General features: G+C 53.5%; 1 protein-coding gene across 1 annotated transcript in view; it reads left to right on the forward strand.

Moving 5' to 3' along the window:
• CABIN1 (calcineurin binding protein 1) overlaps positions 1-14,830 on the forward strand; it is a 155,352-nt gene that overhangs the window by 88,581 nt on the left and 51,941 nt on the right. Inside the window, exons 27-28 of the mRNA XM_080821182.1 lie at positions 1,241-1,423; positions 6,113-6,444. Coding sequence (XP_080677308.1) covers positions 1,241-1,423; positions 6,113-6,444 — 515 coding nt within the window. The remainder of the gene's footprint in view (positions 1-1,240; positions 1,424-6,112; positions 6,445-14,830) is intronic.

Here is a 14,830-nt window from a genome sequence, read left to right on the forward strand (position 1 = left end):
GGAGGGGAAGTTAGGCTAGTCAGAAGTTGAGCTGGGGTGGGGTTTTGTTGTTGCCATGGTTACCTTCAGTGTACCACTGGTTTCAAATTCCTATGATCTTACCTTATGCTTGTAGCAGGGCTGATTTGCCAGAACCTTTTCTCAGTGTTCCATCCTCACCTTCAGCCTTGGGCTTTTTGTGTACACCTCAGGGAGGGTCACTGTCCATGATCTTGCCCCTTTTCCTGTGGTAGACTGCTTTGTGTGTTACTTGTGCTTGCTAGCCTGGGGTAGGGGCAGGGCTGGTTATGTGTTGTCTCTGTCCAGCCTCAGACTTAGGCAGACTGTGTCCCTGCATCTCAGGAGTGGGGCTTTTCTTCCCCTAGTAGCAGGAGACTTCAAATATTTGGGCCCTAAATGGTTTCCTGCCCCTCCCTGCAGAGGTGTTTCTTTTCCCTCTCACAGCTGTAATGGGTCTTCACCTGTACCCTGAAGGCAACAAGGTTTGCTGTCTCTCCCCATCTGGCTTACGGCTTTTGCTCCCCAGGACCAAAATGTCCCATCAGTGGTTCCTGCCTTTCCTATAGCAGCAAACAGGCCTCGTCTCCAGGCCTGCACCACTGGGAGGTTTCCTTCAGTCGCTCTTCCTGCACTGCCCCTGGTCTTTCTCATGAGCACAAGTGGAGGTCCAAGGAGAGGAACTAACACTCGGGTAACAACCTCCCTTGTGTCTATGTCTCCCAGGGACCTCCATTCTCACACTAGACTGCACTTGGCCTATAGCAACCAGATAAAAATGTCTGCAGGACTCTCACCTGCTTCAGTTGGTTATGCCTGTTGTCTCTGTGTGGTAGAAACACTAGAGAATGTGTACTACCATGCATCTCCTTCCAACTCCTCCTTCAGCAAGATCATGTTGGCTGGTAGCCTGAAATTGGCCACGGTGGGGGTATTTACACCACAGAAATCAGTAAATGCTACAAACATGGGCTTCCCCCCTACCCTGTGAGCCAGTTGTTAACCATTTATCAGAACACCACCATTTGGGGAAACCCCATAAGGTTGACCGTGGAGATTGGTGCCTTTGGTGAGTGGCTTAGTGGCCTCCAGCGTGAGTCGGGCTCAGCAGGGTCACGGTGGCTGTTCTCAGGCCATCTCCTCTGCAGCACAGTCACCAGAACACTCACCCTGGGGAGGCCCCTCCATGTTGGAGCTGGTGTAGATTCATGCTGCCGCCCTCTCTCCCTCCTTTTCCCCTCAGAGCGCAGCCAGGACAGCACGGCTGTGGCACTCTCAGACTCCAGTTCGACACAGGACTTCTTTAATGAGCCTGCCAGCTCGTTGGAGAGCTCCCGAAAGCTCTACGTGGAGAAGAAGCTGCCTGTTCCCAGTTCCCAAGCAGGACCGACTGGTAAAGACCTTCAGGGGGCCACAGAGGAACGAGGTATGAAGACCTAGCTCTGTGCGTTAGAACTGCTTTGGTGACCTGTGGCAGTCTGGGCAGTCTAAAGAGCATGGGCCCCTGAGTGGCCTAGGCTCAGTCTGGCTCCTGTCCTCACTCTTTCGCCTGCTGCTCTGGGACCTCAGCTGGGCAAGTTACGTACATCTCTGGGCTTCTGCTCCCTGTAGGGTGGGAGCAATCCCAAGGCCCATTCCAGGGGTTGTGAGGATGAAACGAGGGAGCTCAGGAAGGCGCTCTTACGGTGCCTGGAGTACAGTGTGCACTCGGTGACACATGTCGTTGTTGTGAACCCTGTGGCCCAATGTGGGAAAGCCACTTCCGTAACATGAGTGCCCAAATTTTTTTTCTTGCTACATAGTTACTAAAAAAGTCTTTGGATCCTAAATGTCACCAATGTGTTTTCGTTTTAGTCTGAGTCACATCAGGCCTTTAGGAAAAAGTGCCCCCTTTTTTGGGCAGGGGGCCCTGATCCAACCCCAGGGCACTCCCAGCTCTCATGGGTCCCCCAGGCTCCTTTTGTGGAAACCAGTGGGCAGAGCCCCATGCCCGGCTCCTGGGAGACCATGGGCAGGCTTCGTGTCTGCGGCGCCACTCTGGGGCTGTGGCTGGGCAGCCGGCTGTGGGTTTTGAGAGCTCTCCCACCCTGGCCAGGGCTTGCCGAACAACAACAGCAGCAGCAGCAACCACCCAGACCCATGCTCAGTGGTCCTGTGCCAGGCCCTATTTGAACTCCTTTTGTCCTCCCAGCCACCCTAGGAAACAGTCCCATGGCTCTTCCCACGTTACAGGTGAGGAACCTGAGATTCCGAGAAGGTCGGGAATTTGCCCAGGGTTAGTCTGCACACTTAACCTTTGGCCCATTCTTCCACTCTGGGTGGGCTGGAAGGGGCAGCTAGGGTTGGCGATGACCCCCCTAGGATGTGTCTGCACAGGCCCTGGCTCGGAGAGTCAAGGCTCAGCCTTGATATGTAGATGCGGCCAGAGCCCTTCATGCTGGTGATGGCCTAACCAGCCCTCTGCTCCTCACCTGCCTCCCTGGCTGGCCTTAGCAGATGGTAAGGCTGCATGCCCTGCAGGCTGGCAGAGGTGCCCCGTTAGGGGCAGGGAGGAGGACACGGAAGGTGAGGCCAGTGCCTCACTTTCTCACTTTCTCACAGCTTGTTATGCTGTCCCAAACCGATGTTGATATTCTGCAACTGACATAAACACACCCCAAGGAGTTTGGAGGGGAAGGAGAAAGTTACCAATAGGGCCATGCCCTAATACAGCAAGGCTTGTTCATGTCCAGGTGAGGCCTATTGTCTGTGTTCGTCAAGCACAGTGATCTGCTATGGGTGCTGTTGTATCATCACAGGCCTCTCTCCACCGTGCTTGGAGAAGTAGGGGATGGAGGCTGGGGTGCTGAGCCAAGAGAGGGTCAGGTATAGTCTGGCCTGGGCTGGGCTGGGCTTTCTAGACACTCAGGGGCATCCTACCCCTGCCCTCCTTCCATTCTGAGCCAGTGGTTTAAGTAGACAGTGTAGGGACTTGCCACTGGTAAAGAAAGTTCAAGCAAAACCAGTCACCGCAGTAGCTGGTGGGCTTGAAGGGAAGCATTTTACTTCTATGGATGCAGCTCTCTGCTCTAAGCCCAGCTTTTCCCTGTAACCACAGTGAAGTTGGTGAGCTTCCTGTCGGGAGAGTAGGTGCAGCAGGGAATGTGCTCTGAGCCCACACCAGGCATACAGCATAGGGAGCAGTGTGCATTTCTAGGCCTGGCTCTGGCCAGTGGTGGTCTCTGAACCCCCTCCTCCGGGCTCCCAGCAGGCAGGAACCTGGCCACCAGGGCTGCCGCAGCTTTTGGCCCCCTGCAAGAAACCAGGATATGGTTTGGGCCAGGGCTGGGTGTGTGCCCCTACTGTGCTCCACACCCCAGCCCTTTGGGTGCACCCTCGTGGGCGGCCCTGCCACCAGCCTGCTGCTTCTGTCACGGTCAGTGGCACAGGGCTCACTCACAGATTTCATGGGCATTGTTGAGCAGCAGGGTGTAATGGAACCCAAGTTTGTGCCAGGCCCTGGGTGCCAAGAGGAAGTCAGTTCGGCTCTGACAGCCGTGCCCTTTCAGGTGCCCTCCCTCTCACGGCGTCCAGTGGGCACCAGCTCCTGAGGACTCACCTCTCCTCTTTACTTCTCCACTTTGGTTTGTGACAGGATGCTTCCAGGAAGGAGGCTTCTCCACAGGTGACTGCTCCACTACAGCTAGTTGAAGCTCTCCTTCTTAGGAGACAGAGCTTCAAAAAAATGTATAACGTGAATGTAGCAACAGTAAAGGTTTATTGTTTTTAATGGAGGAAAAAGCTGCCCAAATTTCACTACCCAAACACAAGGGCACTGTGTTATATCACTCTGAGGACAGCAGAGTTTGTCAACAGCTTGTGGTCCAGACAGTGGACACAGGTGCCCAGCCTGGGCCCTCCCTGCCACCTGGGCCCAGAGCAGGATGTGGGTTGAGGATGCTGAGACAGCTACTAGGCACCTCGTTCTAGGACTGCCATCCTGTGGCTGTGCCTGCCCCTTGTTGGTCAGGAAGAGGCCTGATGACCATGCCTGAGTGCCACGTTCAAGACAGGTGGGGGTGGTGGTGGCCAAAGTGGGAGGGGGCCTGGTGTGTGCACCATGGGTACTCTAAGCCAGTCCTCATTGCCAGCAGTGGGCACCAGGGTGGCCAGAATGTTGCTTTTATCTGTAGGAGGAAGTCTTCTTGCTTTCATGCTACCAGGGTTAGGACTGGGCTTCCTGGCTGGGAAGTACTGTGTGGGTTTATTGACATTTCTGACCCCCTTCCTCCCACTAATGTGGACTTTGAGGCTCATTCAGCCGTAAGAGTGGACACTGCGGGTGAGATGTGTCACCCATGTCTCCAGGGCCTCTTTAGGCTACCTGGATCCCAAGCAGCTAGTTTTTTCGCTCTTCTGGCATTGCGGTTTTTCCCTCTCTCTTCATATGTCTTCACACATGCCGTCTGAGCTCTCTTTGGATTAATTCTTGATCCTCTGCTCACTTTCCTTAAGAAAGTGTGTCTTTGTGTGTGAGCACACGCTTAGCATCTTATTTGAATCCCAGGGAGGCCTGCGTCTTCGTCCTGTTTCCCTATCTCCCTTGTGTCTAGCACAGGGCTGGGCCCAGACTGGTTGTTCAGAACATATTTGTTGAGCAATATTTGAAATGTATCCCTTGAATTGAACACTGGAAATTGGGCATATTTGTGAGTAAGGCGATTGTGTCCCCTGTAAGACGCCAGCCCTGAGCAGACTCCTGGTTGCTGTCATCAAGCTCTCAGTGGGTGCCTGTGGGACCTGCGTGGTTTCCTGAGCTCCCCTGAAAGGAGAGCATAGTGTCGAGATCAACTGTGACCTGCTTTCCCATCATTCAGTCAGCTTTAAACTAGAGCCTTTGCTAGGCTCTAGGTGATGGGGGAGGGGGAGGCGGAGGCATCCGTGCATAAATGCAGTGGGATGGGTGGTATCAAAAAGGTGGGTGCACAAAGCTCTCCGCAAACCCCAGCCTGGGGCCGGGGAGGCCTGCAGGAGGAGGTGACAGCGAGTGCAGTCCTGAACATGAGAGCAGTGGGCGAGGCAGGGTAGGGAATACAGACGGTATGTCCAGAAGGAGCAGCAGCGGAGAGGTAGGAACAAGGAGCAAGGTTTCCCCAATGGCTGGTCTCAAGGTGTGAGGCCAGGAGGGGAGCTAGGAGGAATGGCAGTACTGGTGGGAGGTGGCCTTGTGTGCTGTGCTGAGCAGCTTGGCTCTGTCTTGGTCAGATTCTTTTCAGGAAGAGCTTTATGTGCACCTGAGGTCTGCATGGTTTTGCTTAGGGGAACTCGGGACCCTAGTCCCTGACCACTCTGCCGCGCTGCAGCTGGCCCTACCCTTCTGGCTGTCACTACAGTTGGGAAAGGGTCATCAGGCTAAGGGCAGGAAGGGGCTCAGCCTGTTGTGGCAGGCAGGCTTCAGAGTGGTGCCAGGCTGCTTCTCTGGCCTCCGCGCAGACCTTGCCAGACTCTGGGTGCCCAAAGAGCCACCTTACTCCTGCTGCTTGCCCCTACCCTCTTCCTTCCATCCCTCCCTCCTGGTCCAGCCATCTTCTTCTGCAGCCCCTGCCACCCCATTTGGGCTCTCCTGTGAGTAAGCTCTTGGTTCATGCACAGTAGTAGCAGCAGCCCTGGAGAAGGATGTCGGGTAGGCTGTGGGCTGAGATGCTGAGTGGCGGAGCAGGTGCAGTCCTTTGTGTGCTTTTCCTGGGTGTTTCATTCCATGGTGGCAGTGGCCACACCGTCCTTCTGTGGACAGCTTTCCCGTGCACCTGCACAGGCCTCAGAGGCGGGACAGCCTTGTGCTGCCATTCAGAGGGAGACCCAGAGCCCTGCTTGCAACCCCCGCTCTCTGCAGCCTTGGGGCCCCTCTGCTGTGTGCCAGCCAGGACATCCTGTTTCACAGGGGAAGAGACTGGGAGGCTGTGGAGGACTCAGCTGGCAGGGGCAGAGTCAACACCAGGCCCCATGCCTCTTACTGCTGGGTCTGTTGTGTCCCTCACCTGTCTAGCAAGGGCACAGGCCTAGTGAGTCACCTCACTAAGGCACCTCTTTTGCTGGACCACTACCGAGGTGACTTTCTTTATCTTCTCACCCACAGGGAAAACTGAGGAGTCCTTGGAGAGCACAGAAGGCTCCCGGGCCACAGAGCAAGGCAGCCAGAAGCCTGCTGCGGACCCCCCAGCCTCTACCTGCATTGCTCTCAAACCTGCAGCATCTGCACCTGCCCTGTGCGACGGGAAGAAGAGAGCTGACCCCCCAGGGGAGCCAGCAGCCTTTCCCCAGGGGCTGCCGGCTGGGGCAGAGGAGCAGCGCCAGTTCCTTACGGAGCAGTGCATCGCCTCCTTCCGCCTGTGCCTCAGCCGCTTCCCCCAGCACTATAAGAGCCTCTATCGACTGGCCTTCCTCTACACCTACAGCAAGACCCACCGGGTGAGTGAGCTGCTGGCCCACTTGGGGCAGGAGAGGGCTTTGATCTTCCATGGGCCCACGAGCATCTGAGTGTTGGAGCTGCTCAGGACCTTTGTAGAGGTGCATGGAAGGGATGGGACAGGAGAGATGTAGGGGGTGGGCCCATCCAAGAGTGCTCCAGCTTTCTGGTTGAGAGTTGGTGAGGACTGTGCGCTGCAGCAGGGAATCATGGGAGGATCATGGGGGATCCTGAAGCAGAATCTCAGGCTCAGGTACTGGCTGCGGGCCGAAGGCTGAGCTGTTGTCTGTGCGGGGCTGGTGTAGTGACTCTCATTCAGCGTGGCCCCACGTGCACATCCCCTAGATGCCCTGCAGAGGCACCCCCTCCTCTCTGTCCCAGGGCTCCGATGCAGTCTCCATCCCCTCCAGACTCATCTTGTGGCGAGACCTCCGTACCATTATCCTGCCCCTGGGCTTGCCTCCCCAGTGCAGCTGCCAGAACCATCTTCACAGCCTCTGCTGCATGGGGGTTGGGTGCTGACAGCCTCCTCCAGCTCTTTTTGGAAAGCAGATGATGTAGCAATTCTTTAACAGCTGTGCCCCAGGCTTCAACACTCTCAGGGGCTTCCCGGCCAGACTGCTTCTGCTGGCATGTGGCATCTGTGCAGGGAATGTGGCACTTGTGCTCTTCTCCTTCCTCACGCACCTGGGAGGCACTGGAGAAAGTGTCTTGGTCACAGCATCTGCCCCCACCGAGCTCCATTCTAGGGGAGGCAGATTTTAAAATATGCAAGCAAGCAAATAAAGCTAGTCCTGTTGTGACACATGCTACGGAGAAGATAATGGGGGACATGCAGGGGTGGGGGTGCTGCTGCAGCGCCATGAAGGCACCCATGAGGCTGAGACCTGTAGGGTGGCCATGGGCAGAGTAGGGGACATTGGGCAAGTTGGAGTACAGGCAGAGTCCCAATCAGGCAAATTGTCTGGGCATGTGGCAGTGTTGGGTAAGCCAAACTGGTGTGGGTAAGGGCCATAGAGGGCCAGGGTGTTGGGGTTAAGCAGGGGCAGCCCTTGGAGTCTCGCTATAGTCTGTAATTTTGTGTGGCTCCCCTACTCAGTAAGGTCCGAGCTCAGAAACTTCTTCCTCCCAGAGACTCCTCCCCTCCCCCACCCTCCTCCCCGTCCCCATCAGCCTCTGTGGGACCTCTGAAGAGCCAGGAAGGGCAGTTGGCTGGAGGGATGGATGCTGGCTTGGTGCCAGTTACATGACAGGAAGTTGTTACTTGACCAAATTCTGTTTGGGGACTAGGCACAGGTAGGTGCCCTGTCATAGTCGTGCCTGCCCAAAGTGCTCACATGACTTGGTTGGTTTCTGTCAGAGCAGAGCAGGGGAAGCTGGTGTTGGTGAGCCTGGGGAAGGATGGGATGTCTGCCTCAGGGCATCTGGCTCTCCTGGCTGCCACTGAACTGTCTGAGCTTGGTTCCCTCACTGGCCAGCCTGCATTTTGTGGTGGACCTTACCTCTGGTGCCCTGGGCCTTTGGAATCCAGGTAGACCTGTGTTTTAATAAAACCCTCTCTGCAGCAGTCTTCGGGGACTGATGGCTGATGCTGCCCCTGCCCCCCACCATGTTTCAGTACTGCTTTGGGAACTTTCCTTCTTCTCTCCTTTGAGAGGAGCAGAGCCCCATGTAGGAAGGGACACTAGCATCCATCATCGGGATCTCTGCCACCCTGGGTATCCCTCTCTTCAGATGCTCCCTCCAAGCAGCCATGCAGCTTCTCCAGCTGTGGTCGGCTCCTAGCAGCACTTGGAGCTTCCAGTGCTGAGCCAATACCTTCCCCACACTGTGGCAGGTGGTCTTCTCCAGAAGCAGTTGCTGTGACAGAATTTGGGGTACGAGGTGCCTATTAGAGAGGGATCAGCCACTATGGAAGGGGTTGAAGATGCAGGGTTAGATGGAGGGAGAGCTGAGCTGCAGTGCAGCCCCACAGAGCCCCTAGCACCCAGCCCCTGCCTCCCCATTGAATGGCTTAAAGCTCAAAGGAGATGATACATGTAAAGGGCCCCACCTGGTGAGAAGCATAGGCTGCCGTTTTCCCTGCCTGTCCCCTTGCTGGATGAGGTTTTTAGAAGTGGAAAATAGTATCTATAATTTAATCTATAATTAAAAGTTAGAGGGGGGATATCCACTGTTCTGCCACCCTAAAACAAAAGCTATTTTGTATGTGTATTTTTTCCAGTTCTCGTGCACACACGCCATTGACTGTCACTTCTGCGGCTCTTAGATACTGCAGGTCCAGGAGCTGGGGGTCTTGGTCTCTCTCCACTTCACATCTGGATACCTGGCTCAGGGTCCCACAGTGGGGAATGACGGCCTGGCATTGGCTCAGGTAGCCTCATCCCGGCCCGGTTGCTCCATTGCTCCCCCCGACATTAGAGCATCTGTGCTCAGTTTGCCATTTTGTTGCTATTTCTGTGAATGTCCCCCAGGTCACCTTGGTCACCCTCTGATGGTCTGGTGGGTGGGTGGACCCCAGTGGATCCAGCCATCACTGGTCGTGGGGATGGAGGCTGCCTTGGCTTCCTTCCCGGAAAACCTTCTCACAGCCATCACACTCTGTTTCTGTTGGCTCTTCTGTTAGCTGCATTCCTAGGCTGGGTTCCTGGGCTTTGAGAAATGGAATGCTGGTCTTGATTCCAAGGAAGACCCCCTTTCTTACCTGGCAGTTGTCTGTGGGTGCTGGGTATGCCTCAAGAGCTCTCCAGGCCACCACACCTTAGGCCCTGGTGCACCCCAGCTAGCTCCACTGGCTCCTTTGCTGACTTGACTCAGAGACCTTTGCTGAGCAGCAAGTGTCACCCAGCTTGAATGGCAGGTTGTTAACACCTCACTGCACTGAGAGCCTGAGTTAAGGCTGATCCTGTTTGGGGCACGACCTTGTGCTGGGGGCTGGGCGTGGTTCTGCCCAGGCCCTGGGTGTCAGTTTGTCCACAGATCTGGGGGACACAGCCAGTGCTCTCAGTGACTAATGTAGAACCATTAGCCGACAAGCAGTGACTGCTTTCCAAACACAGCTGTTTGGTAACAGACACTTCCCGCTGTGTATATTTAACAGCAGCACATTTCTTCATAAAATCCGCCTGTGGGCTTGGCAGTAGCATTTTCCTGTTGCCATCTCATGGCTCAGTGGCCAGCTGGCTGGAACATCCATTATCCCTGCCTTTAGAGAGGCCCCAGGGGCTGCACAGGTTGACTCCAGATCCTTTGGGTCTTTCAAGTTTTCCCAGCTGAAGAAGCTCTGTTCTGTTCAGAGGCTTCCCCACCCCAGGCCTCTGCAGAGAAACTACCCTAGGGTGCAGGGAACCATTTGCTTAGCCTTTGGCAGCAGGATTTCTAGGGGAAGGAGAAGGAATGTGGGCTCTGAATGTGGGCTCACCTGGGTTCAGATCCCAGCTGAGCAGGGGGATGATGACAGGAGTCTTCTCTTGTGGTATTTGCGCAGGTGATGGGGTGAGGGTTTGGGGGCCTTCCCATTGAGCCTCTCACCAGGACCCCAGAGCCCATTTCCTCAGTGTCAGCATCTCCCATGGCTCCTAGCCCGTCTACTAGGTCTTCTGACTGGAGCTGGCTGAAGCTGCCCATGAGGGACCCTTGCTGCCTGCCTAAGGCCTTGCTCCTGCCCAAGGTTGGCTTTGCTGTGCACAGGCTGACCCCTGGGCCTGCCAAGGCAGGCCTCCTGCTATTCTACACTGAGGGCCAGGGACACCTGAGGAAGCAGGGCTCCTTAATGCTCTCCTCACCCTAGGGAAGATCACAGGTGCTGTTGGCCATAAGGACCCTAAGTCTACCTATTACATCACTTACAGTTTCCAAGATTATAGTCTCCACCAGGATTTTGAGACCTGGACTGTCAGTCTATGCTCAGAAAAACCTGTCTCTTGGAATCCCTGTGAACAGCCCAGTAGACAGACCACATGGCATTGGGACCTTCTTTTGTGAGGCTTCTGAAATTCACTAATGAGAGCCAGAAAGAAGGGTGGGGTATGGGTGCCCCTGTCCCAGTTCCCCCCACCCACTGCCTATGGCTCAGCTGGGGAACTTCAGCACCTCCTGCTGCAAGGGGTCTAGGACAGAGTGGGTTATAAGTTGGTTCTTAGAACCAGATAGTCTTGAAAAAGAACAAACTTAGAGGATTCATATTTCCCAATTTCAGAATTTGCTGCTGATCTACAGTAATCAAAACTGTGAAATATTATTTAGCTTTAAAAGGAAGGGAATTCTGACACGTGCTACAACGTGGATGAGCCTTGAGGACATTATGCTCAGTGAAATAAGCCAGGTACACCCAAAAAAATAAAACACCCTATGATTCCACTTACACGAGGAAATAAGTCAAAATAAGAGCAACAGAAAGTGGAATGGTGTTTGCTAGGGGCTGGGGGAGAAAATGGGGAGTTGTTTAATCAGTATAGAATTTTAATAAATTCATTTCATAAAATGGAAAAGTTCTAGAGGTCTGTTGCACAACAATGTGAATATGCTTAACACTACTGAACTGTACACTTAAAAATGGGTAAGGTGATAAATTTCCACATGTTTTGTACCACAACTGAAGATAAACCGTGTGGTTGGTACTAGCCTAGGAGTAGGTGTATGGATAACAGACTAGAACTGGGAGCCCAGAAACAAAGGCATACATCTACGGCCAACTGATTTTTGACCATAGGTGTAGTTTGACCTGGCAGTGGTTTCTCAGATAGGACACCCAAAAGCACAGGTGATAAAAATAAATAAATAATAAGAAATGTGACACCATCAAAATTAAAAACTGGTGCTTCAAAAGACAGTATTGAAATGAAAAGATGGTCCATACCAAGGGAGAACTGTTTGCAGATCCTGTGCAGGCGCACCTGGTTTTGCTGTGCTTCATGTGATTACACCTCGCAGACACTACATTTTCTACAAATCGAAGGTTTGCTGCAACCCATTGTTGGACAAGTCTTTCAGCACCAACAGGATCTGGTCACTTTGTGTCTCTGTGTCACATCTGAGTAGTTCTCACGATATTTCACACTTTTTCATTATTAATATATATATATTTTTAAATATTTTATTTATTTATTTGACAGAGATCACGAGTAGGCAGAGAGGCAGACAGAGAGAGAGGAAGGGAAGCAGGCTCCCTGCTGAGCAGAGAGCCCAATGCAGGGCTCGATCCCAGGACCCTGGGATCATGACCTGAGCCGAAGGCAGAGGCCTTAACCCACTGAGCCACCCAGGCACCCCATCATTATTATTATATTATAATGATCTATGATCAGTGATTATGACTTGCTGAAACTCAAATGATGGTGAGCAGTTTTTAACAATCAAGTAATTTTAAATTAAGGTCTATACATTGTTTTTTTAGACATAATGCTATTGCACACTTAATAGATTATAGTATAGCATACACATAACTTTTATAGGCACTGGGAAACCAGAAAGTTCATTTGACTCACTTTATTTTGGTATTCACGTTATTGTGGTCCTGAACTGAACCCACAGTACTTCTGAGGTATACTTATTTGTGATAAGGGACTTGTGTTTAGAATATATTAAAAAAAAACAAAAAACCTCTTACAGCTCAATAATTAAAAGACAACCCAGCATAAAAGTAGGCAAAGGATCTGAGTGGACATTTCTCCAAAGGAGATATGCAAATGGCCGGTAAGCACAGGAGAAGATGCTTAACACCATTAGCCATTAGGAAAAGGGGACTCCAAATCACACTGAGCTACCACTTCCTACCTACTAGTCTGACTAGAATCAAACATTTCAGCCTCTCCTCCTGGCGGCCTGGGGGTGAGCAACCACCCCCTCGCTAGCAGTTCTGTGTGGGCAAGGGAGTTGGGCACCAGGGCTATGTGCCCCCTTCTTAGAGGCTAGAGTTTGTAAACACTGGTGCTTTCCAGAGGAAGTTTTCTCTGGGGACCCTCTTGTTGAAATTAACGGCCTTTCCTAAACTTACTTGTTTTGTGCTCATTGCTGGGTGTCAACTTGGGGAATGTTCTTCGCATTCTCTGCTCTTGCTGGTCCTCCCAGGTCACTTGACATCTTAAGAGAAAGGTCAAGAAGCAGACTCCACTGCGGTACTAAGGCAGCCTGGCCTGGGTCAGCTCCTGGATGTTGTTTTGCACAGCACCTGGCCCAGGCAGGGTGAGCGGGAAATTGAGGCTCTAAGGGGACAGCAGCTTGTCTTGAATGCCTTGATGAGGGTGTGGCAGGGCCTGGAGCTCCTGGGGCTCTGCTTTCCAAGTCGGGGAGACCGACGCCTTCTAACTCATGTCCCTCACCTGGCTGGATGGCTGGATGCCCAGCTTCTTGCTGAAGCCACATGGTCACTGACTGGCTACTTCAGGCTGAGCCAGGAAAGGCTTACTGAGAGCCCTTGTGTGGGACACTGAAGCTTTAGCAGAAGCAAGGCTGACATGCCAGCTCCTGTGACAGTGGCCTCATGGTAATTGGGCAGCTGCCAGTCAGTGTGGCAGGAGGCAGGCAGTGAGCCAGGGGTGCATGGCACCCCAAGTGAGGAAGGAGAGGAGAGGAGAAGGGCCTGTTCTATGGAAGAGGCCACCGTCCTGGGGCTCAGCGCACAGCTGACCTCTGGGTCCCAGGCTGGGGCTCTGCTCATCTATCCCCAGCGCCCAAGTCAAGGCTTGGCTTGCAGTCAACCTACACTTGACCAAAAGGTTTTCCTCCCACCCTCCAGGGTGGGCGTGAGCCTTGCTCGCTCTGCTACGGGATGAAGCCTACCTTGTGCCATATGGATTTTCCCCTCTGAGCTGGAGCGGCTCTCTGATAGTTAGCATCCACATTGTCACCGAGAGGTGAGAATTGCTCAGGAGCCTCAGGGGCATGAGATGGGCAAGGGGCTATTCAGCCTGCCCTGATCATACACCTGGCCCTTCCCCAGACCCTGTGATTAGAGTGTGTCCCCCTCCCAGCACTTGTCCCCTTCCCGGTATGCCTGCTGGAACCTGAGCCACCCCTCCAAACAACAGCTCCTGGAACCTCACTCAGGCTCAGTCAGCTAGACAGCTGGTTTCTAGTTCCAGTCCTGTGACAGGTTTCCTAAGTTGTCAGGTGGGGATAACAGCATCTCTGCTGTAGGTTTTAAGTTTTATTGTGAGGAAAAGTGAGTTCATAGTGCTTTCCCAGCTGGGAGACATTCATACCGATGATGAGCGCACAGCCTGACTCGCAAGCCCCACGTGCACACCTCTCTGATGGGAGCAGCAGCCACTGGCTGTGCAGTGCTCTAGACCAGCTCTGGGCCTTTGCCCCTGTCCAACTGTCCTCCCGGCGGAAGCTGCCTCAGTGTCCTGGCTGAGCCCTGTTGCAGTCCCTCCTCCCAATGGTAGATGGCGGGATAGTGGCCTGGCCGTTCCAGCCCCATCAGACCAACTTCTGTGGCCCAGAACCTGTGTAGGGTGAGCCCAGCCCCAGTGTCTGTGTAGGACTTGTTTGGTGAGAAGCTGCCTCCTGCCAGGAGAATCTTGACTGTGCTGCTGCTGCCTGTGATCTCCAGAGAAGCCACTGAACTTTGACTTCAGAGTCAGCCTATGCTCTGGTGTGAGCGTGGGCAAGAGACTGGTCAGCCGGGCTGTGAGCACCTGCCCCTCACCCATCCATTGTGGGTAGTTTCCCACCTGCCTGTGCCACTAGTTCATGTCCAGACCCTGCAGAGTCAGGTTAAATGAGAGCCTGTGAGGAGGGCCATGCATGGTCCAACTGGATGGCTGTGAAGGGATTGACCTTCCAGGCTGTGACACAGCCACCCCAGGGTGCAACCTGGGAGACCCTGCTGCATACACACAGTGAGTGTCCCAGGAGTAGGTGGTAAACCACACGTTCCAGGTCAGAGGGCAGGGCCAAGCACGACGAGGGCGTGCCAGCCACAGAGCAGGGTGTGCCCCTTCCTTCAGTCCCTTCTCCCTTTCTGTATGCACAAAATGATTCCAGGCCCCAGGCTCCCCATGCAGAATCCCTGGGATGCTGCTCATCCCAGCTAGCCAGGTTTTTTTTTTTTTTTTTTTTTTTTTTTAATGGGCTTTTCAAAAGGAAACTTGAGATTTGTCTCAACTTCAGAATCTCTATTATGCATTTCAAAGTCTTTCTGCAACATGGTTTGAAGATTTTGCTGTGCCTTTGGGGAGGAGGGACAAATGGCCCCCATAAGGACCCACTGTCTTCCTTGCTGTCTCTCAGGAGGAGGAGAGATATGGATCCCAGCAGTCTGAATGGGTTGAGTACTCTGCTGGCAGCACCCATTATAAATCATACTCAGTTTGGAAGAAATCACTACCACCTCGTCATCCCATAGACCATGACAAGGCCGAACCCCTATATTTTAGTACTGTC

This window comes from Martes martes (genome assembly GCF_963455335.1).
Source record: "Martes martes genome assembly, chromosome: 13".
Lineage (NCBI taxonomy): Eukaryota > Metazoa > Chordata > Mammalia > Carnivora > Mustelidae > Martes > Martes martes.